Source organism: Syzygium oleosum, unplaced genomic scaffold, assembly GCF_021117445.2.
Source record: "Syzygium oleosum isolate NSW1041296 unplaced genomic scaffold, Sole_v2.1 Sole_v2.49, whole genome shotgun sequence".
Classification (NCBI taxonomy): Eukaryota; Viridiplantae; Streptophyta; class Magnoliopsida; order Myrtales; family Myrtaceae; genus Syzygium; species Syzygium oleosum.
Window position 1 is genome coordinate 1,891,971 of NW_026607533.1, and position 24,735 is coordinate 1,916,705.

Here is a 24,735-nt window from a genome sequence, read left to right on the forward strand (position 1 = left end):
GATGCTAGCGGACCAACTCATCTGATAGGGGCAGTCCGAGCGAAGATCATCCAATCTTCAAATGAAGCATGGGGCAAATCTCATTATTACCAGTAGGTGATATCAGCCCCAGAGAGTCAAAGAGAATGCTGAGCATTTCTTGACTCCATGATGAGCGAAACATCATTTCGTACAAAAGTCGGGGGCAGATCAAGAAAAGATTACTCCTTTTGAAAGAAAAAGGTATGTCTTATTCCTTAACAAATTTTGGAAATGACATTCCATCCCTTTTCTTTTACAGATAATGAACTGGGGAACATGCTAGACTCTGACTGCTAGCAAGCCGGATAGAGCACCAATGTTGGGACCTCTTGAATGAAACATGACGAAGAAGTGCTTAATTGGAAGAGTAGACCAAGGGGCACGCAATCTCCCAGTCCATCAAAAAGGGTGTATTTCGTTCCTAAAGTTTATCCACTTTAGCATAGAAACGACATATCTTTCCCTTTTACATAGGACAAAATTGAGTAAAGAACACTCATGGTAGCAAATCTAATCGGAAAGGATCTCACACATGACAAAATGGCGTCAAGGCCGATCCTGACAACCACGGAAGTCTCGATGGTAGTCACGCCCATATCCGTCAAAGACCTTTAAAGCAGAAATTAGCTTTGCTGCGAAGATCCCCATGCAAGCAATTGCACATGCCTGTCAGGAATCGGAGCATTTACAAGAAATTTCTCAAAATGCTGGAATTGCATTGACACAGCGTGCGCTGACAGTAAAACCCTCTATTTGGAAGCACCCCTAATTATAGAGGATTTCATTCGAGCTTCGAGACCAAGAGTATGGAGGAGCTGACTGAAACAAAGAAGGCTGAACAAAGTAAAGAGGAGAAAAGACTCTGCTAGCTTTGAAGGCAAAATGGAAGAAGGGTAATTTGTATCGTTCTCAATTTACCCTCAATCATCTCATTTCTAACATAAGCTCATGTTTTTGTCATAAGGGAATTATCGACATCCGAGGAAACTCAAGGAGTTGTCAATTTAATTTCAAATGAAGGGAATCACGAAGGGTAATGTTGTATCGTTCCCAATTGCTATTTCCTCAAAGAGCCGTTCATTAACACGGTCTTTCTTATTCCCTTGCAGGTTTGCCTCGTCGCTACTGCAGCATAGATAAGTATCTCTTTTCCTAAAACTCTTTCCATAAGAGTTGAAAAAATCAAAAGAAAGAGGAAACATGTTAAAGCAAATGGATGCTTAACCTTCCCCCAAGTGCATTGCATATCTTTTGGAAAGAATTTCGCATGGTAATTTTACCTGTTTAATTCACCAATTCCCTATGAAAATTTTGACAATTCGACGAATGGTGTCGAACTGCTCCGATGTATTGAACGAGGTGTGTCAGGATGATGAGAGGCAATCCTTAGCCTAAACACATTCTCAAGTACCAAACTCTTGCAAGATAAGCGAAAAGGTTTCACTTCTACAAGGTAAAGAGATTTCTCGCATAAGGTACGGTAGCCAAAATGACGAGAGGCAGTTCATTTCTCTGCCTCATGCACTACCATTAATTCTTTGCTTGACCATTTGAGCCCATACACTCAGAGGTTTCTTTAAGTCACCCCTGTCAAGAACCACCCCACATTGGGGCAGCTTGAGGTAAACCAGCATCACAGGGAGAATTCAAATTCAGAGGGAGCAAGAGGAGCGTCCCTCCCTTTTGATCACCGCCCCCGTGGTTTCGGCCTCGTCGTCTTCACGGGTCCGGCGGTCCTCGACAGAGTCCTCCAAGACAAACACACCATCGACGGCTGAATAGTCGAGGCTAAGAGGGCTTTGTCAAGAGAGAAGCAGCAAACTAAAGCCTGTTCAAAATGCCAACATCTTATTGATAACAGTGATGTTGTCACTGAGCAATACAAGAAGGATGAGGAGTTTGTAATATCTAAAATTTTCTATGATCATCAGCTGCAACAGCTCGCACAAGGTGAAAAGATGTATAGAAATTTTCTTGCTCTCACTTGCATTAATCTTCGAGTGTTTTTATTGTAGATGAACTCTCGCGATAATTTAAATGCCCTAGGATGACGAAGAGCAGTTCTTCTTCTATCCCATACACTCATATCCCTTGCTAGCCCAATTGAGCCGGCGATTTCATTTCGTACCAACCCAGTTGGTGATCATCCCCTACACCGGGGCAAGGCAAAAAGTCACCACAGCTTGAGCATCAAGGTCCAAAGTACCGAATCAAGATGAAGACTCCCAGAGCCTAATAACATTGTTCTGCTCAAACTTGTTTAGGCTAGTCCTGACAACACCAAAAAAGCAGCAAAAAAAAAAATGCTAAAAACTAGGGGCATGAAAAAGCAGTGTGCCTGGTAAAAGCAAGGCCAATGCCCATGAATAAAAAAACAAAGAAAAAGAAAAAGGAGAAGAAGAAAAACGATGAAAAAGACGACCCAAAAGGGTTAAACTTGAGTTCTTCTTCGATACAAATTCCTACTTTAGGAACTCTGTCTTGACAAAGATCTGTCACATGATAGATGAAGACAAACCTATTCTTGAGAAAGCAATTGGAACAGAGATAGAATGGTATCCAGGAAAATGCTTGACGCAGAAGCTCCTCAAGAAAAAGTTGTCAAAGAAGCTAAAACACGGGATTACCCAGGGAGTTTTCCAAAGGAGTCCCGACGGTGAAGAAAAAGACAGGTGACAACGCCAAGATGATCACCAACTTTCACCCTTATACACATTTTTTAGCCTAACGATCCTTTCGTTTCTCAACCTGTGAACTGAGCCCACGTTACATTCCTCATGAAGTCTCTTCTGACTAGGGCACTTGATTTAACGTGGAATTTCAAATGTTTATAAACAACGCTCGAGGAAGTGCGAGCAAGACTATTTCTATCTCGTTTTGCAGGGTTCTTGACTTGTAAACCCGGAGATGATTGCAGAATATTTTCTTTCATGGCCTTGACTCGGACAGTCTCCTTCGTTAAGCCATTGACCAAGCCTACATTACGACCCTGAAGAAGACCTCTCAGATTGGCAGCGCCATACCGCTTGCGAGAAAACTCATACCCTTGCGGATGTGATAACGGTCAGATTGAGTGTTTTCGATGTTCCCGCATTAATGGACGGGACAAATAGCCCTTTTCAATGAGAGCGAGTGGAAAGTCCTTTCTGACTGAGGATCCCTCGTTCAGCATCTCGAGAAGTCCACATCCCAAGCGAAAATTGTCTTGATTGACCCTCGGTGGATGTTTGGTGATGCAAACATGGTAAAATCATTATGCATGAACTTTCAAATACACATTCTGGAATAGCCCAGCTTGTCTATCCTTGATGAATGCATGCATATTTACGCTAACCCTCTTTGACAGGTAAAATATCCTCAAAGACTCAAAGAACATATGACCTTTGGAGCGTCTCCAAAGATGTCACAAAAAAATTTCTTCTGTTCCCAAGTGGAATTGACACAGCATGCTTTTGCAGCTCAGAGTTCTAATCCCCAGTGATGGAACATGAAAATTCGGGCACTGGAGAAGCCCTCATTATCATCACAAAAGAGATGCCCTGAAAAAGGTCGGGTATTCAGCAGATGATACATCAAACCTCCGGGTAAGAAATCCCAGGTATTTCATCAGAATTCTTTTCAAACTACCTAGAAGGTAAATATGGTGTTCCTTTGAAAAAGAAAAGCATCTTGACTTGCTGGTCAAGATATTTCATACGATATTCAAGAATAGCCTCAGTTATCTATTTCTCCGATGAATACATGTGTCTTTGCACAAAAACTTGTCTGACAGGAGACACGCCCTTAAGAGGCAGGAACGTGCCCAGGTAAGTATATTTTACCCATGCCCGGTTCAAAAAATTCATGTACCTACAATTGTTATGGTACCCTTTGAACATAGGATTGACCCATTTGTTCACCCTCTGAACATCGGATTGACCCCTTTGTTCACCCTCTGAACATCGGATTGACCCCGTTGTTCACCCTCTGAACATAGGATTGACCCCGTTGTTCACCCTCTGAACATCGGATTGACCCCGTTGTTCACCCTCTGAGCATCGGATTGACCCCGTTGTTCACCCTCTGAGCATCGGATTGACCCCGTTGTTCACCCTCTGAGCATCGGATTGACCCCGTTGTTCACCCTCTGAACACCGGATTGACCCCGTTGTTCACCCTCTGAACACCGGATTGACCCCGTTGTTCACCCTCTGAGCATCGGATTGACCCCGTTGTTCACCCTCTGAACACCGGATTGACCCCGTTGTTCACCCTCTGAACACCGGATTGACCCCGTTGTTCACCCTCCTGAGCATGGGACTGACCCTCATGTTCACATCAAATCCTCGGGTGAGGACCCCCAGGTGCTCATCGTTTGAGCCTTTTCAAGACCTGCTGGCGAGGACCCACCAGGCAAACCAACAAATCCTCGGGCGAAGACCCCCAGGTGCTCATCGTTTGAGCCTTTTCAAGACCTACTGGCGAGGACCCACCAGGCAAACCATCAAATCCTCGGGCGAGGACCCCTAGGTATTTTGTCAAAACAAAATCCAGTCAGTCAAGGCGACCGAAGAAAGGTTCGGGTCCTAGACAGACAAAATCCAGTAAGTCAAGGCGACCGAAGAAAGGTTCGGGTCCTAGACAGACAAAAGCCAGTCAGTCAAGGCGACCGAAGAAAGGTTCGGGTCCTAGGCAAGCGATTTCCCCAGTCAAGGCGACCGAAGAAAGGTTCGGGTCCTAGACAAATGAAATCCAGTCAAGGCGACTGAAGATAGGTTCGGGTCCTAGGCAAGCGATTTCCCCAGTCAAGGCGACCGAAGAAAGGTTCGGGTCCTAGACAAATGAAATCCAGTCAAGGCGACCGAAGATAGGTTCGGGTCCTAGGCAAGCGATTTCCCCAGTCAAGGCGACCGAAGAAAGGTTCGGGTCCTAGACAAATGAAATCCAGTCAAGGCGACCGAAGATAGGTTCGGGTCCTACACAAACGATTTCCCCAGTCAAGGCGACAGAAGATAGGTTCGGGTCCTAGACAAACCATTTTTCCCGTCAAGGCGACCGAAGACAGGTTCGGGTCCTCGACACACAATATCAACTATCTGGAATTACTCTACCCTTCGGCAAGGTAAGTAGCCCCAGGTATGTTTTTATTTGCTTTAGCATGCATCATCTCATATCGCATCATAAAAATGGGACTCCGGTCTCGCCAAAAATAACATTCATTGAGCATACATGGGCCAAATTTAGGTGTCATTTTATCTTTGAACGTAAGCTCTGCGAGCTCAAACTCTGCGAGCTCACCTTCAAAGAGGGGCAGCTGTTGACACCTATTTTTAATTTGCCCAAAAATTAATTACACAAAATTTAGGAATTAATTTTCTTTAATTCCTAAAACAAAAAAATTTCTATTTAAATGCATTGCATATAGACATTAGGCATATTTGCATTAATAGGGTCTATTAGAGCATATTTTCTTAATTAATTTTCAAAAAATTAAAAAATTATTTATAAAAAAAAAAATCGGATCGGGCCGGGCCAAGGCCGGCCCAGCCCTCTTTTTCGTTTTTCTCCTCCTCCCCGCACGGGCCCCCGGCCCGCTTTTCTTTCCTTTTTCTTCCCCTCACGCGACAGGGCCTGGCCCGGCCCAGCTCTCCTCCTCCTTCCTTCTCCCCCCCGTCGCTCTCCTTCCCCTGTTCTGCCCTGTTGCTGACGCAGATCGGCGAGCGGCGGAGCAGCCTCGCCCCGTCCCTATCTGGCCAGAGCAGGGCCAGGGCAGCACGCCACCGGGACTGGCATTGATGGCCAGTCCCGTCTTCCCCGATTTCCCGGGCTCTCTTCCTCTCTTCCCTGTCTCTCTGCACACTCCACAGAATCGGCCCCCCCTCTGCACCGGCCTAATGGCCGCGAAAGTCATGGTAGGAGCAGAGGCCGGTGCAGAGCATTGAATGGAGCAGAGAATGGCGTCGTCGTCGTCGGATATACAGACCAGAGAGAGGAGAGAGAGAGGCGATTTTTCTCGGTCGGTTTTGAGCAGAGAGAAAACAGAGAGTCCGAGAAAGACCCAGAGAGAATTAGAGTGAAACAGAGAAGAGAGAGGAGCCTGGGAGCGTCTCGCAGGTCCCAGACGGTCTCGCCGTCTCCAGCAAGCTGACCGGCAACCCCCGGAAACACCCCCGGTCGGCCAATTTTGAGAGAAAACAGAGAGTCCGAGAGAGACCCAGAGAGAATTAGAGTGAAACAGAGAAGAGAGAGGAGCCTGGGAGCGTCTCGCAGGTCCCAGCCGGTCTCGCCGTCTCCAGCAAGCCGACCGGCAACCCCCGGAAACACCCCCGGTCGGCCATTTTTTAGAGAAAAACCGAGAGAGAGAGAGAGAGAACAGATAGAGAATAGAGAGAGAGAGGGAGCCGAGAGTCCGCCGGAGCTAAAGAAGAACCAGCAGCGGTCGTCGACGCCGCCAGACCTGCCGGAAGCCATCCAGACGCGCCATCGACCGGTGAGCCCCCCTCGGCCGAGAAGCTCCCCTGTTTTCCCCTGTTTTTTGCCTCGGTTTGGCCGGGACTCGCGCCGGCCGTTTCGCGCGAATCCCGGCCCATACCGTCGTCGGTCCCGATCCCTAATCGCCGTCGGAGGTGAACCCAAGCTTCCGGAGTCGACCGAATCGCCGGAGGAGGTCGGAATCCCTCGTTTTTCCACGCACCCGCCAGGCGTTCGACGAAATGCCTCAACCAGGCTGGTTTTTGTTTCATCGCCGCCGGCGAATCCGGTGGTCCGACGGTGGCTCGGGTGAGTGGTACAGCCCACAGGCGGTCCTAGTCGGGCGATTTGGGGGCGGCGCTGGCCTGGGTCAGCCGGCGGACGGTCAATTTTGGCCTCTCCGGCGTCCCCCTCCCCGCGGGTTTGTATGTTCGGGTCAGATTCGACCCGAATCAACAGATCCGACCCGGGTCAACGCCCGGGTCGGATCCGTTGACTCGGGTTGGTTCCGACCGAACCGGATTAACAGATCCGACCCGGGTCAACGCCTGGGTCGGATCCGTTGACCCGGGTGGGTTCCGACCCGGTCCGGATCCGCTCTTTTTTATTTTATTTTATTTTATTTTTGTATTTAAAAAAAATTTTAAAAAAATTTTTTCTTTTTTTTTCCTTCCCTTTTTTATTTATTTAAAAAAGGTTTCGTTTTTTATTTTTTTTTATTTTTTTCATGTGATATATTGTTGTTGTTTTAATCTAATGTGATATTATTTTGTAAGTTTTTGTCTTGTTTAAATTAAACAAGCCTGAGGTTGCGCGGTAGTATTTTGCATGTTAGTTTTTATTACCGTTGTATTGTTATGCATGTTTTTAATACAATTGCATGAGTGTTGTGTTTTTGAATGTCATCTGACTTAGTTAAGGTTAGAACCTTAGGCTACATGAATTGTTGTGTTCCTGACTGCTGATCGTTTCTGATTATGCACTCGCTTGATCACCTCACATGTTAGGAGAAAGGTCCTAAAATCAATCCAAATTGCCTGACAAATGTTTTCAAAAATGAACAGGGTAGAAAGGTACCGAAAGGGCATTAGTTATCTAACTAGTGTAACCAAGTCCCCGAACTCGGTTAATCTCTGGTTCGCAGGAATAGGGTGATTCTCCCATCACCCTATTTGGGTTTCTAATCGGCCCACCCCAAATCGATTAGTGGCGACTCCTTGATATAAATCATATGCATGTTAAGAAACTTAAACCCTAAGTCGCGATATGGTATGGGCTTGGGAGAGCCCGAGTTAAGTCCCAAACCTAGACTTAGCACGTACCAGGCGAGCCCCCCTTTTTTGCATGATGTTCGATATAAAAGGACACGGGAGTTCGGTTGCGACAGGGTTACATTAATTGAGATTGTTATTACCCGCTTGCGGGTTTGGTCTAATAAGTTTGGATATAAGGTTTCTTAATTAGTCGGATATGAGCCCGGCTTGTGTGGGCCGAGTTCGGCCCAGCCCGTTATGAGAGGGCCTGGCTGGAAACTCTATAAATAGAGCTGCAGATCCCTCCTCTGTACCCAATTCTCTCCAATCTCTCTCAAATGCTCTCAAACTCACCTAAGGCTTCCGTGAGTTGGCCGAGGCGGTCTCATAGCGCCGGGACTTCGGGGGCGACAGGGGAGAAGACCTACGGCACCGGATCGTCGTTATTTCCGCATCCAGAGACGATGGAATTCAAATCAGGTGCACAAATTCTATCCATCCTTTTACCGTACCATTAATATCTCGCTATGGTGATCCTAGGGCGCTCGGCCGAGCCATACGGGCCGGCCAACATCGTGCTCCAGGAAGGCGGATGCATGTTAAGGTTTTATTTTGAGAGGAGCTCTAACAAGCCTTGAAGTGTATAGGATAGGAGTGAAAGATGCAGCAGGTCAAAAACTTTGTTGTTTACCTTAAAGAGGAGTAATCACCTGTAAGAATGCAGGCGAACGCAAAAGCTTCTTCTTTTGTCTACCATGGTTCCGAAAACAAGGGGAACAATAGATGTGCTATCTAGGAAATTCCTATCAACAAGAAACCTGGAAAATTTGGTGATTGGTCCAACACCAGAAGAGGTTCAAGGACCTAGATGCCCATCTAAAAAGTAATGGATTAGACCCAGATTGTCTGAAAATTCGCCAATGCACAACTGAACGACTTTTTGTAGTTAATCAAGTTTTATTTAGTTGGACCGATTCTAAACGATGCAACTTATCTCTAGAGAAGCCTCTTCTGCAAAGACTTGAGGATGTCGTCTCCTGGTTGATTCAACCAAATCTCGACACTGCAAGTTGTCCTGATGCGAACTTAAACGGTCCAAAACCTCCTGCAAAATTGGTGTTATAACAGTATTAGAATATAGTCGAGATGTCTATAAACGATTACAGAGTGATTATGAATTTAATGTTTTCAAATATAACATAATTGTGAGCAGACTGATCTACAAGAGTGCTCAAAGCTTATAGCTGTTCTTTCAAGACATAAAATCCAAAGAGAAACAGCAGTTCACCTATTAAAAGCCTGAAGCATCCACTCTTGTGAACTGATAACCACTTTTCCTTCATAAATAGATAAGACATTGAATGGAAGCCGGAGATGCTCAACAAGCATTGAGTCACAACCATATAACCTACGGACCCATGGAACATGTGCAGTGAGACTCCCATGACTCTTCACTACGTTAAAGCTCCAGTTGACCCCAGTCCTCAACCATATCTTTAATTCGCTGCTAAGATTCCCCGTCTTCCAGTTCATCATTAATAAAGAGGAAATTTTCTTCGGTTACAGTGGAAATCTGGCAACAGTATAGTGTAACGATGTGAGAGTAGAGAGCGCTCGTTCGAACCTTTCAGCCTTTTCCATCACATTCTTCAACTTATGGCTTTGATATCTTTGTTCTACATCCCGCCATTCACAATGAATGACATGACGATGGGAATCTGCATAAAACAAGTTGCTCATGCGTTAGATAATCTTTTTGAGTTCATGCTGAATAAAGAAGGGACACGTACAGATATCGAAGAGACAATTAGATAGAGAAACTGTGGCAACAGGATTTGATATCAGCTTTGTTTATTCACATGTCATGAAGATTAGAAAAAGTTCCTCAGAATTTCAATTGTTAAAGAATAGCCCATAAGTCAAAAATGTTAGTTCTCTTTCTCAGAACTTTCAAGAGATCATTTTCATCCACCTTTTTTCCTATGCACCGATTGATATCATCGCTCTCTGAATTCCAATGATGTCAGGTTAATTTGAGCGCGAAAGTTTGGGAGCATTAAAATGCACGCTCACAACCTTGTTAATATACCTGCCGCAGCGTGAAGCGGTGTATTCTTGGAGGGGCTAAGTAGCCCAAGAAGGACGGGCAACGACACTCTTTCGTTGGCGCAATGATCCTCCAGGGCTCTGATGAACTCGTCACATCTCCTTTCTTCGCGGCCGAGTACAGCAGAGGATCCATAATCTTGTCGTGTTGTGCAGGATCGTGCTGTTGCTGGCTCGGGAAGGCCCGGTTTAGTGCTTCCAGTCTCTGCCTTCTGTGCTCCCACTTATCCTGGTCATCTATGGATAGCTTCACATCCATCTCTCCGTGCGTGACTATGCCTGTGACTTTGAGTGAATTGGCCTGGGGTCCTAGGACTCAAATTTAGCAGATTTATAGCGACAAGTCGAGTTCCACCTGATTGGCTTTAATGAACCTCCCCTCAACCCACATTTATATAGCGTGAAATTTCGAGTGTTTAGAATTGAAAAAATATCAAAATGCGTGCATTGCGAGATTTAGCTTCTCTTTTCTTTTTTTCTTTTTTTTTGTGGTGAGAACCATGTCCTATTTTTCTCTCTTTCTTGCAATTAATGTTAGAGTAGAGGTGGCGGACTTAAATTGTGCGAGCCCTCTGCACCAAGTTAAGCTTGGCTCTTTCCATGAGTAAAAGGAATTATAAAATATCTTCCGAATTAGGTTGGTCTTAGCTCGAGACTAATTGGGTCTGGTTGAGCCTGACACTATCCGCTTGGCTTGCAATCACATGACAATCCTTAAGAAAGATTGTCCAAGGCGATCCATTTCGACGTGGGTCTCGACTTATGAATCACTTTACGAATTTTCTTAACTCTAATGTGAAATTTTTTTTTTTGGTCAGAATAATGCGGGACTTGAGGTGTTGTAAAATTCCTTACTTAGAGTACTTATGGCATGTTTAGTGGGAAGGATAAATCCCTTACTTAATATAATTATGGCAAGTTTGGTACGAAGGATTATCCTTTTATCTTGCCACTTGCATCATCATCGCCTTCAGCAAAAGCAAGGCATCTCAGTTTTTTTGTTCGTCTGTCAAAGAATAATAAGGGCAATTATGGAGTTAATGGAATAGAGACAGAGAGTGCGGGAGGTTGAGCAACGCAAGCTCACAAGATCGCAGATTATAAGTTACAGCCGGAGAGGACAGAACTATCCAAAGGCCAAGAAAGGGCAATTTCGTACCTTTTTACCTGTGTTCATCTGTTCTGTGTTGCTAGGGTTCGGAAACAGCTGGGCTGAGATCATGGTGGGATTCAAGAACCGGTACATGGTGATGGAGGTCTTCTTGGATCCGAATAGAGAGCTCGGGGTCGATGACCCCATCATACTCACTCAATTCAACGTGTCCAAAGCGATAAGGGACAGCATCCTCGTCAACTTCGGGGAGTGCGGTCTCGCGTCGTCTCTCGGATCCTTTCAAGGTACTTAGTAGGTGTTGTTTGGTGGTTAATTTTCTTTGTTATTTTGCTACCAAGTTCCGTGATTCGGTCATTGCCAACCGTGTGATCCTTCGTGCAGTCAAGTATGTGAATCCCATCACGAAGCTCTGCATTGTCAGAGCTTCTAGGGAGGAGCACCAGAAGGTTTGGGCCGCAATCACCTTGGTCACCAGCGTCGGAAATTGCCCGGTGCTGTTTAATTTACTCGACTTGAGCGGTGAGTCATGCTAAGTGCAGAGCGGGATGTTGAATGCCGCAAGACTCGTCCTTTGCTTGTCCAGTCGAATCGTAGAATTTGTGCTGTATTCTGCTTCTAGTGATGGTAACTAGGTTAGGTTAGTATGATTGGCTTTTGCTGTGGTTGAGCTTAGACTAATATGCAAAGGCACGAAATTTTCTCTCGTGACTATCTTTGTAAGAATGCCTTGTCTCAATTCTCCTTGACAAGAGGAGAATAGCATCTGGACTGTGTTTTTCTACATGAGCCGCGGTAACTGAATCTTAAACTTTGAAAGCGTAATTCCAGTGCTGTTTTTGTGGAACTTTCATGTGTGGTTATTAGCTGGCATTTCTTTTTCGTCTGATCGTGGCATGTGTGATTATACGGTGGTAAGAGGGAAATCTTTTCCTGGAAGCTAATTGAGTGAGATCTCTATTGGTGCCAGGAAGTGTCAAGGCCTGTAAAAAGGCTGCCTTGAAGTGTGATGAGTTGAAATTTGAGCAGTACAAGCTTGTGCGTGGGTCTCGTCTCTCGCCTGAGGTGATCCAGCAGATGCACAACTGCCAAGAAAAGATAAAAATTTTGGAGCACTAGGAGCGCTGCATTTGTACAGTGTACGTGCCATTGACTGGTATGATCTTATGCACTTTTTGTTTTCTTTTTTCCTTGTCTTAGCTTTCGAGTTTCAGTGCAGTAGCATGTAATTTAAGCACCTGAGCTGAATCTCTAAATGGTGTACATGTTGGTTTGTTGGCAAGAATCTTGTCCTTGTTTCTTTGGAGTGTATATGAATGTCATGAAATTTTACTGGACAGCATGTGCGTTTGATATTCCAAATTAGACTATGGTGACTGAGGTTTCAAAAGTAGTTAAATTTGGTTTACCCACATATAACAGAATCTGCTTATTCGCAAGAGAAATGTATCTGTATGCATCTGTATTATATCTCATAAATTACTTATATATGACCGTTCTCAGTGCATTATTTGCCCGTTGATCTTATTATAACTTCTAGGCTTTATGTCTTATTCGATCTTCGATGTCACCGTCTTTACAGGTTTAATCTGAAGCAGCGCAAGTGAGAAACCCTTTTCAACTTTCAGCTTAAGGATCATGACTTTCCTTTTCTTCCCCAAGCCCCCCAAGCCCTCTTCTCTTGTAAATTCATATCCTGTACATCAGACATGCCAGGTGAGCTTTATGGCTTATACAACCGCGACTTGATATGCATGCCTAGACCTCATCTTGTCCATGGATAAAATCACCATTACTGAAAGTAGTGGACTCACAGCCAGTCGATTATACAGGGTCAATTGATCCGTGCGATCAGATTTCCTCCAAGGTTCAAGATTCAGTATGGAAGATAAAGCATTCACTGCTGAGTGAACCCGAAAGAAATATTGTTTGAGCACAAGTACAAAAGAATTGCTGGTACTGGTTATGGTGCTTGCAGGCATTATGCACCGGTCTTGACTTGAGTCTGATTGCTCTCAACTCCATGGGACAATTTTGGGGTATTCTCAAACAGTCTTTTTCTTGTTCTTATTTTTTTTTATGTTTTTGTTGGGGTTGGGGGTTTTCATGTTCTTTGACGATATGTTGTCTGCGAGTCTATCCAATTTGGCCACGCGGAAAGAACGGAATCAAATTCAGCAAGGACTATTTCAAGTATTAATTTTGTACGATATCGTATTACTGTGCTTGTGTGAAAACCATCGACGTCATTCACACACGCCCGATAAAGGTTCTATCTATTAAGGAAGGTCATGAAGGTGTCATTCATCTTTATTGTCCTCGTAGTCAAAGTCATTTATAATCAGATATGAGTTAATGATAGTCAGATCGGGTTTGCTTAATGTGATCTCTCTCATCCTTTTCACATTTTGAAACTCAAAGGAAAGTAGCAAGATGATTGGGGCTACTGAAGGGTTTCTTAGTGTCACTGTTTATGCCATGTCATCTGTATCATCTTTACGTTCCCACTTCTAAACTGGCATAGATGAACTACTCTGTTGGAGCTTAATAGTCTGCTACCTGTATCAATATAATTTAGTAATAGAAGTCATTATAGTATGTTGTAATGAGTTTATCTATTTGTTTCATTGGTTTTTATGATGTAATGGACTTAAAACCAAATCAAGAGAACATGAAAATGCTAGGAAGAATTTGTGCCGATTGTACATTTGCTGCTCTCAATGATGGTCTTTGACCCGCAGAGTTGTAAACTACTAAGCATGGGCAAAAATGCAGATGTTCCTCGAATTATGGAAAATACTATCAGCATCAGAATGAAAAGGAGTATAAAAACCAAATACAGAAAAAATGCAAGATATCTCCTCAAAACAGTTTGAGAAATCTCACTGAAACTATTTAGTAATGTAGACTAATAATCATCATGTTAATTGGACCACAGCACGTAATGAATAGTTCTCGTAACTGATTTGACCACTCAATTTTCAGTCCACAAAAGTAAATTAAAAGTAAATTAAAAGTAAAAATCGCACCCATAAGACAGCTATAGGGATAAATTAATTAATGATCCTTATTTAGTGAACAAAACCCTCTTTCCTATATGTAAATATATAAATATATAATATAATGTATATGAGATCATATATCATAGGTGTACATCAATAAATTAATAGGTAAATTGATAGCTTGAAAAAAACAAGAGAGCATATATCACCCTGCACAATTCTCTTAACCCTTATTTTATTATAACTAGAAACATTATATGTCAACAATGTAAAAGGGAAAAACAGATAAAATCATTAATTGGTGAGTTTACATTAATTGACCAATACATCATTAACATCCGAATTAATAAGGCAAACCGATGCTAATATATTCTCCTGAAAACATTATATTAAATTGAATGAAACAATTCACTTTCTTTTCTAAATAATGTAAACGTACGTGTCTAAACAATGTTAAGCAAAGCGAAAGGGAATAGAACTTTGTGATGATGCAATTCAATTACAAAACTCCATTCTGCCAAACTTTGCACTTATTTATTGATATCATCGGGTAGCTATTACAAAGTACTTTGGATCACTGAAATTGCAGACACCACAAATTTTGACCGCAAACAGGTAGGCTAGTCAAATCGAAACAGCAACAGCTGATGTAACTAAGAAGGAGCTAAAGGTATGGACATCGGTACATAATTAGCGAGAGATTAATAGGTTCAAAGCTGGATCAGACGCCATCTTTCTGGAACGTAAACGCTAAATGATCTATCCAAGTGGGGGGCGTAGGTTATCGTCACGAGTGCCCTGGACGGATGTAGCTGCAGGTCCCGCAATCCCACTCCCTGCGGTGTCTCCCCCTGATATTGAAAGACCCAAAAGAAGCAGTGTGCTGGTGAACCAACGAATGGGAGGATGTCTGTACCCAAGCGGTATATTTAACAACATGAAGATAACGAAGATAATGAGGAGGGTGACGGATCCCAAGACCAAGCCAAAAATAGAAAGCCAAGTGAGTTTGGATACTGTCACGTAGACGCCCGCCATGAATGCCAGAGGCATTGCCAAAAGAGTTGTCCACAATGGGAGAATTGACAAGAAAATGGCAATTTGCCCCACGGAAGGATCATGAACTCGGTACCAGAGGAGCACTGCGAGCGCCGTGATCGAGCTATACATGGCGATGGAGTTGCAAATCACAAAGACATTGTACATGGCTTTGTGGAGCAATATGGGGATTCCAGCATCTCCTTCAGAACCATTATATCCTCCGGGAACGGAAAAACCAGAAGTGAAAGTGACAGAGGCCACGAGTGCTAGCACGACCGCAAAAGAATCCGCTATGTCCTTATATCTCTTCAATCCCGTCAGTTCAGGTCGTTTCCGTGGGTGCCGGCCGGTTGTCTTGCAGATAGCTAATTCTCCACTTTTCCGTGTTCCGGCAGATACCAAAATTATCTTCGTAAACCTCTGCAAGAAGTGGATCGAAGAATTTAAAAAAAAAAAAAAAACAAACACATTATGATTTTGGCAACTAAATTATAGATGTGGGTGAGAGCAAACTGAATGACATGCCTATCTATTTTATGTTCTTGTTCTGTTCCTAATTGGTACAACAAATTATTACCCGTGAGAAAAGTGTAAAAGGTCGTACCTTCCCAAGGGGTTGAGGAATTACTTCATTGTCCTGCTCTACCTCGTCTAGAGCCGTCATGTTATTGTTGTTGACCAGCTCAAGATCAACTTTTTTGTTTCGTGCAAGAAACAGGACCGAAGGTTGGCAGTGCAACACAGCCAGATGCAGAGGTGTATTCCCGTCAAAATCTCTTGCATTTATAAGGTGACCAAATTTGGGATTCGCCAGTATGTATTTGACAGTTGCAGTGCTTCCGTGCCTCGCTGACACGTGAAGAATGTTTTGTCCTAGCCTAGCTGCAAACTCTGCGGGGTCTGTCCAATGCTGAAGTAGCTCCTTGACGATCCCGACACGATCCCTCATGCAGGCAACATGGATAGGGAGATAGCCCATCCCGTCTTGCTCCAGGGCGCTTGTTGGAAACTTCTTGATCAAGAACTTGACTCCATCGAGATAATTGTCGTACGCTGCGAAGTGGAGTGGAGTGCCGTCTCCCGCATCTCTCAATTGAAATAGCCACGGCTTCTTTTCCCACATCTTCTTCAGCATATCTAAATATAATGCAAGAAGTTAATCATTTGGGATGAACACGATGTCCATAATTCTTCAACAGTGGTTGATCCCGTTCTAGACAATCGAAAGTATCGGTAGTCGACTCACAATCTTGCCCCTTAGGATAGTAAGCTATCCTACCATATGTGCATTTGCCTCATTACTAGAACTTTTCTTGTGAAACTTGATTTTTCCACTAGTGAAACCAAAATGAAGAAAACAATAGACTGATTAGGAAGTTCAAAGAATAAGCAAGAGCGCGGAAGTAGGGTTTACCCATTTTCTTGTGCAGAATGGCAACATGAACAGGTGACATGCCGCAAACCCTTTGACTCTCTGATCTACTCTGGTCTTCGCCATCATTTGGCATTCTCAACAAGAGATCGAGAACCTCCGAGTCCCCTGTTTCGACTGCTAGGCACCATGGAGACTTGCTTTCCTTATTCTGATGATACAGCATATTGGGGTATTCACTCACCAGCCGACGGATCACCTCATAACGGCAACTCCTCACTGCTTCGTCCAAAGCGGAGTTGCCGCTGTGGTCAGTGCAAGTTGGGTTCCCCCGAGGAAGGAGAAGCTTCACTGCACCGGCTTTCCCGGCTCTAGCCGCAATGTGAAGCGGCGTCTCTCCTCTGGAGTTTTGACAGGAGATCAACTGCTTAGGGATGAAATCGATGACCGCTTTGACAATATCATCGCTGCTCTCTGAATTCCAATGATGTAACGTTAATTTGAGCGCGAAAGTTTGGGAACATTAAAATGCACGCTCACAACCTTGTTAATATACCTGCTGCAGCGTGAAGCAGTGTACTCTTGGAGGGGCTACGTAGCCCGAGAAGGACGGTCAACGACACTCTTTCCTTGACACAATGATCCTCCAGGGCTTTGATGAACTTGTCGACGTCCCCTTTCTTTACGACCGAGAATAGGTGGGGATCCACAATCTTGTCGGGTTGTGCAGGATCGTGCTGTCGCCAGCTCGGATCGGCCCCGACTAACGCTTCCAATCTCTCTCTTCTCTGCTTCCAAATCTCCTGGTCATCTATAGACAGCTTCACATCCATCTCTCCGTGCATGACTATGCCTGTGACTTCGAGTGAATTGGACTGGTGTCCTAGGACTCAAATTTAGCATATTTATAGCCACAAGTCGAGTTCAATCTGATTGGCTCCGATGAACCTCCCCTCAACCCACATTTAACCGACGGGTCCACTTTCTGCCACAAATTTTTCCTAAGGACGACCAGTAATAAGAAAGCAAAAAAAAGAAAATTAAAATTTTCCCCTTATTATATTATCACAATGTTGATGATCCGATTCATAACAAAGAAATTAGAGCTAGGTTGGATTTCTCTTCATTTTCTCCTTTGAATTGAAAGTTATTTGTCCACCTTTTCGTCAAAGTTTCAAATATTATTTCAAAATTTAAAAAAATTGGGAAAACAATGACATCGCTGTATGTGTCAATATTTGTATATTTGAAAACTGTTTTAGATACTTCACAATCAATAAAAATCAAATTGCAAAGCAACAGTTAATAAAAAAAGAAGAAGTAAAAAGACCAGAGTGCGTTCCCCTCAAGCAACCAAATTCCCTCATGAAACTGTCAAAAGAAAAAGGCTTAAAGCAGCGGTCCGCTCATTAGGACTCCAAGAAAGATTGTCCAAGGTGACACAATTCGATGCAAGTCTCGACTTATGAATCACTGTACAAATTCTCTGCACCAACCGGGACTTGTGGTGGTATAAATTCCTTCGTTAAAGTACTTATGGCGTGTTGGGTACAAAGGAATCAGTCCATTATCCTTTAAACTCGACATTTGCATCATCATCGCGTTACGCAAAAGCAACGCATCTCGGTTTTTTGTTCATCTATCAAAGAATAATATGGGCAATTATGAAGGTAATGGAAAATAGACAGAGAGGACTAAAAGGTTCGCAGATTATGAGCAATAGCGGGAGAAAACAGAACTATTCAAAGGCCAAAAAAGGTCAATACGGGTTAAAAGTGTTTTCCGAATGCTATTTGCATTTCATCGTGACCTTTTAGCCTAAAAGCATTTGCATTAAATGTAACGGCAATTCCCAAAACCTCTCCGAAACGCACCCAACCGCAAAAAACAAATAAGTATGACAGGCGCAAATGCAAGTGAAATTCGTGTGAAATAAATATTTGATGATATTGACTGGGTTAGGCGATACTGGAGAGTAATAGTCTTTTATTGTAGAAGCAGAAGAACGTGGTCTCTTGCAGGCAATTACGTGGCTTCTGAACTTTTTTTAAAGCCCCCTTAGCGACTATCAATATGTGCATCTCTAGATAATCGCCTTCGTGGGTTCATTGAGCAGTGATAATAATATGTTTCCGTTGCCAAAAAAAAAAAAACAAGCAATCGATATATAAAATAAAAAGAACAAAAAATTCACGTAATATTGTATTTACGTAGCTCAGCCGGTGTGATCTACTTTACGAGGAAAGCAGCATATGAGTATACCTTAGATCAAGCGAAACTGTGGAGATTAGAATTATACTCAAGTCATTCAAACGCTCTCGATTTTTTTAGCCACAAATTACACCCAATAATGCACATGTTTTTAACCCTCACAACTCCTTACAAACTCACAATCACCCAAAAGAATTCACAAATCTTACCAGAAGATTCACTGGCTTGAACACTCTCGTCTCTCATATTCAATTCACGAGCACACCTCGCAATCGATCGTTATGGCCAAAGCTCCTCTACTAACCAATAGGAAAAAATGCACTTATAATCTTTGGATCTAAATTAAGAAACCCTCTTTAGTTGTCTCAAATGAGAAAACTCACTTGAAGTAGAAATCCATCTCCAACGTGGAAAGCATTTCAATGTTCGAGCTTAAAACCACAGGTCATATTTGGATTTCGAATTCCTACTTGAATTGAGTAGTTTTTACATGCTCCAACTCAAGACATATTTTTAACAATCTTCGCATTAGCTCGACAAGTGACAATCACTTCGCTAGAACCTTATCATCGTTACTCTCCCACATCCCCGTATGGCCTCAATTCCCCACAAAGAACTTCCAAGTCCTAGCTGCACTTGAACTTTGCCATAACAGTGAACCTCATCAGAACACAAATTCACCCGTACCTCTAGCCACTCTACAAGCATTCTCAGACAAATCTCCTTTATCGCATATATAACAAAAACCATTGTCGCATGTAACAAGCTCAACAATTGAGCCAAGTAACAATCACTTCGCTAGAACCTAATCATCATTACTCTCCCACATCCCCGTATGGCCTCAATCCCCCACAAAGAACTTCCAAGTCCAAATTGCACTTGAACTTTGCCATAACAGTGAACCTCATCGAAACACAAATTCCACCCTCACCTCTAGCCACTCCACAAGCATTCTCAGACAAATCTCCTTTATCGCACATATAGCAAAAACCACTGTTGCATCCATATTTGTTACAAGCTCGAACGTGCATATTGTCAATTAGTAGTTATATCAATCATTGGCTCTATAGGCTCCACCTCGCTACAAATATCATCCGTATCGATTACCGTGCCACGACCTACTAACTCAAGAGTTTAGGTTGCAACTCCACTTTGAGTAGAACACTGTCCAGATTTGTATACACACTGTCATAATCTCTCCTACCCAAAAGTACTAAAGACTTGTCAAATGTAACTTTTTTGCTGACAATTGGTAAATTTAATACTTGGCACTATAACCGATAGCCCCACTTACCTTATGTATAGCGTAGGAATATATTGTTGAGAAAACCTTCCTATGTTTTTTGGGGATGACAAAGTAATCCAACATTACTAGCAAGCATTTCATTTCTTGATAGATTTAGATTGTATCGTAAACATGTTCGTTAAAACCAAAAGTGCTATGTCACTATTAAGGGTGAACAAGGTATTGGATGCCAAGGTTCCTAAAAGTTGAATGGACCTTGAACAGGTCCTGTAGGAGTTTGTGCGGTTGCACAAACAGCTTAGTAGAAAGAATTTGTGCCGATCGTACATTCGATGCTCTCAATGATGGTCTTTGACACACGGAGTTGTAAACTTATAAGCACGTGCAAAAAATGCGGACGTTCCTCGAATTATGGAAATACTATTAGCGTCAGAATGAAAAGGAGTATTAAAACCAAATATAGAAAAATGCAAGATATCTCCTCAAAACAGTTTGAGAAATCTCACTGAAACAATTTAGTAAATGTAGACTAAATAGTCATCATGATAAGTGGACCACAACACGTAATGGATAGTTCTCATAACTCATTTGACCTCTCAATTTTCAGTCCACAAAAGCAAATGAAAAGTGAAAATAGCACCCATAAGACCGCTATAGAAATAAATTAACTAATGATCCTTATTTAGTGAACAAAACCCTCTTTCCTATATGTAAATATATAAATATATATCTTATGTGTATATGAGATCATATATCATAGGTGTACATCAATAAATTTATAGGTAAATTGATAGCTTAAAAAAAAAACGAGAGTCGATATTACCCAAAGACATTGGACCTCTCAATTTTCAGTCCACAAAAGCAAATGAAAAGTGAAAACAGCACCCATAAGACAGCTATAGAAATAAATTAACTATTGATCCTTATTAAATGAACAAAACCCTCTTTCCTATATGTAAATATATAAACATATATGTTATGTGTATATGAGATCATACATCAGAGGTGTACATCAATAAATTTATAGGTAAATTGATAGCTTAAAAAAAGAGAGTAGATATTACCGTACACAATTCTCTTAATCCTTATTTTATTATAACTAGAAGCATTATACGTCAATAATATAAAAGAGAAAAACAGGTAAAATAATTAATTGAATCGTCTCATTCAATTTAATAGAATGTTTCCAGGAGAATATATCAGCAAAACGTGTGTCTAACTAATGTTAAGCAAAGTGAAAGGGAATGGAACTTTGTGACAATGCGATTCAATTACAAAACTTCCTTCTGCCAAACTTTGCTATTATTTATAGATATCATTGAGTAGCTAATCACAAAGTATTTTGGATCGCTAAAATTGCAGACATCACTAATTTTGACCGTGAGCAGGTAGGCTAGCCTAATCGAAACAGCAGCAGCTGATGTAACAAAGGCTAAGAGGGTGCTAAAGGTACAGACATCTGTACATAATTAGAGAGAGATTAATAGATTCTAGGCTGGATCAGACCCCATCTTTATGGAACCTATACGTTAAATGATCTATTCAAGTGGGGGCAGTTGGTTATCGTCACAAGTGCCCCGGATGGATGTAGCTGCACGTCCCGCAGTCCCACTCCCTGCGGTCCCCCTCCTCTCTATCGCAAGAATTACAAAAGTAAGTCCGTCCATGAAGAAACGAATAAGAGGATGTCTCCTGACCGGAAAAAAAATTCAACAAAATGAAGATGCTCAAGATAATGTAGAAGGCGAAGGATCCAAAGACCAAGACAAAAATTGAAAGCCCAGCGAGTTTGGTTACGGTCACGTAGACGCCCACCATGAATGCCAGAGGCATTGCGGCAAGAGTAACCAACATTGGGAGATTTGATAGGAAATAGGCAACCACCATCAAGTAAGGATCATTAACATGTGTCCCGAGTAGGATCACGAGTGCCATGATCGAGCTATACTTGGTCACGGAGTTGCTAATCACAAAGACATTGTACATGGCTTTGTGTAGCAATATGGGGATTTCAGCATCTGGGTTAGACCATTATATCCTCCGGGAACAGAAAAATCAGAAGCGAAAGTGACTGAGGCGATGAGCGCTGCCACAACAATGCGAGTACCTACTCTGTCCTTGTATTTATCCGGTTCCGGCGGTCCAATTTGTTTCCGTGGGCTCCGTCTGGTTGGCTTGCAAATAGCTAATTCTCCATTTCTCGCTGTTCCAGCAAATTCCAAATTTGTCAATGTTAACCACTGCAAGTAGTGAGTCAAAGAATAAACAAAGAAACCAACACATCATGATTTTGGCACTAAATTACAGATCTAGGTGAGAGCACACTAATTTACACGCTTCACTAATTTTATGTTCTAGTTCTGTCCCGATAGTTATAACAATTTGCGATGTATGATTACCGTGAGAAAATTGTAAAAGGTCGTACCTTTCGGAGAGGAGCATTCATTACTTTAATGTCATGCTCTACCACGTCGAGAGCCATCATGTTATTCTTATTGACTAGATTAAGATCTACTCTTCTGTCTCGTGCAAGAAGCACAATCTAAGGTTGGCAGTGCAACGCAGCCAGATGCAGAGGTGTATTCCCGTCGAAATCTCTTGCATTTATGAGGTGATCAAATTTGGGACTTTTCAGTATGTATTTCACAGTTTCAATGTTTCCATACCTCGCTGACACGTGAAAAATGTTTTGTCCTAGCCTAGATGGAAACTCTGCGGGGTCTGGCCACTGCCGAAGTAGCTCCTCGACGATCCTGACGTGATTCATCATGCAAGCAACATGGATAGGAAGATAGTCGTCCTTGCTGTCTTGCTCCAGGGCGCTTGTTGGGAACTTCTCGATCAAGAACTTGACTCCATCAAGATAATTTGTGTATGCTGCGAAGTGAAGTGGAGTGCCGTTTCCCGCATCTCTCGATTGAAATAGCCACGGCTTCTTTTCCCACATCTTGGTCAGCATATCTAAATCCAACGCTAGAATTTAATCATATGGACAGAATGGTAATCTAAAACGATTCACGTAACAATGATATGATCGCAGAAATCTCTCGTAGATCTTAAAAATTTAAATTATATTTTCCACATTCTACAACTACTTAAATTCATTTCGTCAAATAAGTTAAATTCGTCTTCCTTCTTTTTTCTTCTTCTTCTTGCCAGTCACAAATACCAGATTCGTATTTACAAGATAGTAAAACAAAATGAAAAGTACTGATTTTGTATACTTAACGCAAAAAGTCCATCTTCCCACATTTCACAATCGCGTGTCCTTTACTAAAGAAAAACACTTTAAAAAATAGACCGATTAAGAAGTGTCGCGACCTCACCTCCCACGGTGCACCACCTGGAGATTCGGCTAATGGATTATTAAGTCTAGGCCTAACTCGGGCTCTCCCAAGTCCTTACCAATTCGCGACTTAAAGGTTTAAGTTCTTAACATGCAAATCATTTCAATTAGGAGTCGCCACTAATCTATTTTTTTGTGGGTTGTTTAGAAACCCAAGTATCGGGAGAATTACTTTACTCCTACGAACAAGAGATTATGGACTCGGGGACTTGGTTACACTAGATTACTCTAATGCCATTTCTATACCTTTTCTCTTTTGTTTTCAAAAAAATCTTTGGCAGGTAGCTTGGATTTATTTTAAACCTATTCACTAATATGAGAGGTGATCATGTAGGTGCGCAACCATTAATAAAACACCCAATAAAGCAAAGCAATAAATAAATCGCAAGGATGGATAGAAAATACTTACCTTAGAGCAACCAAAGCATCTGTAATATTAGTTAGAAAATTACATCAACAACCCTAATATGATTTCCAATTAACACGTAATTTCACTCACATTTTTTTAGGGTTTTCTCTGATTTAACAAAAACTAAACTTTATGCAATGCATGATGCTAGTCTAACACGACATACAATTACCTAATTGTCTTAATTCTAGCAACGATTAAATGGACTATTATAATATGGCACACAAATGAACCTAGACGTGCAATTTCTAATGACACGCGAGCAATGACACATGATAAGGTATGAATGACGTGGCAAGATGACATGCAAGCATGATGCAATTAATCTATATGACGTGCATATGATATTTTTGTATTTTTCATGAAATTCGAAATTAATTAAATACTTTAATTTAAACCTACAATCTATCCTCAAAATGAAAATCTAAGTTATTCTAAGAATATATTTTTGGTATTTTATTAAATTCGGAATGAGAAAATTACTCTAAATATGCAATATTATATAAAAAAAAATAGATTCCAAATTATTGACTAATCTTTTTTTGATTTTTTTTATGGAAACACAATCACTTCAAGTCAAACAACAACAAAAAAAAACGGAAAGAAATAGCAATCGAATTAACACGACACCAAAACAATAGAAATATTATCCACAACCATTTAAATTTAGAAACAATAGATTGACAAATCATATCTCGGGCATGAGGATCGGATTGGTCAATCTTCCCCACAATCGCAAATCATATCTCGAACGGGAGATCGGATTGACGATTTTCCGTGCGATCGCAAGTCATATTTCGGGCATGAAATCCGACTGTCGATCATATGCACGTTGTGAAATTAGGAAATAATTCCTAATTTAAAAACTATTCGGGAACTTAATGGATACGATAATATAATTCAAAGATTCATACAAGATTGCAATATTTCAAATAAGAAAACAATATACTCGAAAATCCAATCATATGAGATATTTACCTAATTCGAATATTTGCTTTCCAAGTTTGGACCTGCGGACTGTGGCGGGTCGACGTCTCGGTGCAAGCAGATGTCGCGGTGCACGAAGCCTCGCGATGTGGTCTTGGTGATCGGACAGCGATTGTGGAAGCTCGCCAAAGGAGATCGTAGTGAATTAGTTCTTGGTCTTTTAGTTTGACCAAATAATCC

At 42.0% G+C, this 24,735-nt stretch overlaps 3 protein-coding genes and 1 pseudogene across 6 annotated transcripts in view; 1 reads left to right on the top strand and 3 right to left on the bottom strand.

Annotated features, from left to right (window-relative positions):
- Window positions 1-8,457: 8,457 nt before the first annotated feature.
- Window positions 8,458-24,735, bottom strand: part of LOC115686074 (uncharacterized) — a 38,533-nt gene continuing 22,255 nt past the window's right edge. The window contains exons 21-23 of one of the 2 annotated variants that reach the window (XM_056306977.1): window positions 9,697-9,712; window positions 9,013-9,442; window positions 8,458-8,829 (exon numbers count right to left, since the gene is read on the bottom strand). The gene's annotated coding sequence lies outside the window, so the exon portion shown is untranslated. The remainder of the gene's footprint in view (window positions 8,830-9,012; window positions 9,443-9,696; window positions 9,713-24,735) is intronic. The other variant, XM_056306978.1, reaches the window with a different exon arrangement.
- Window positions 10,859-13,155, top strand: LOC115686076 (probable ribonuclease P/MRP protein subunit POP5). 3 transcript variants are annotated; one of them, XR_008815506.1, is made up of 5 exons: window positions 10,882-11,228; window positions 11,326-11,463; window positions 11,912-12,097; window positions 12,524-12,657; window positions 12,774-13,155. XR_008815506.1 is itself a non-coding variant. In XM_030611268.2 (4 exons), the coding sequence occupies exons 1-3, from the start codon at window positions 11,051-11,053 to the stop codon at window positions 12,058-12,060; spliced, it is 465 nt and encodes a 154-aa protein (XP_030467128.2). In that variant the 5' UTR covers window positions 10,859-11,050; the 3' UTR covers window positions 12,061-12,080; window positions 12,524-13,155. The 3 variants fall into 3 exon arrangements, 2 of the variants coding, with proteins under 2 accessions (XP_030467128.2, XP_030467127.2); XM_030611268.2 differs by having other exon boundaries at window positions 10,859-11,228; window positions 11,912-12,080; window positions 12,524-13,155; XM_030611267.2 differs by having other exon boundaries at window positions 12,524-13,155.
- LOC115686096 (protein ACCELERATED CELL DEATH 6-like) lies at window positions 13,312-17,189 on the bottom strand. Its single transcript, XM_030611282.2, has 4 exons — window positions 16,913-17,189; window positions 16,399-16,830; window positions 15,589-16,121; window positions 13,312-15,404 (listed from the first exon to the last, which is right to left on the bottom strand). The coding sequence occupies exons 1-4, from the start codon at window positions 17,187-17,189 to the stop codon at window positions 14,703-14,705; spliced, it is 1,944 nt and encodes a 647-aa protein (XP_030467142.1). The 3' UTR covers window positions 13,312-14,702.
- LOC115665136 (protein ACCELERATED CELL DEATH 6-like) lies at window positions 21,352-23,065 on the bottom strand (annotated as a pseudogene).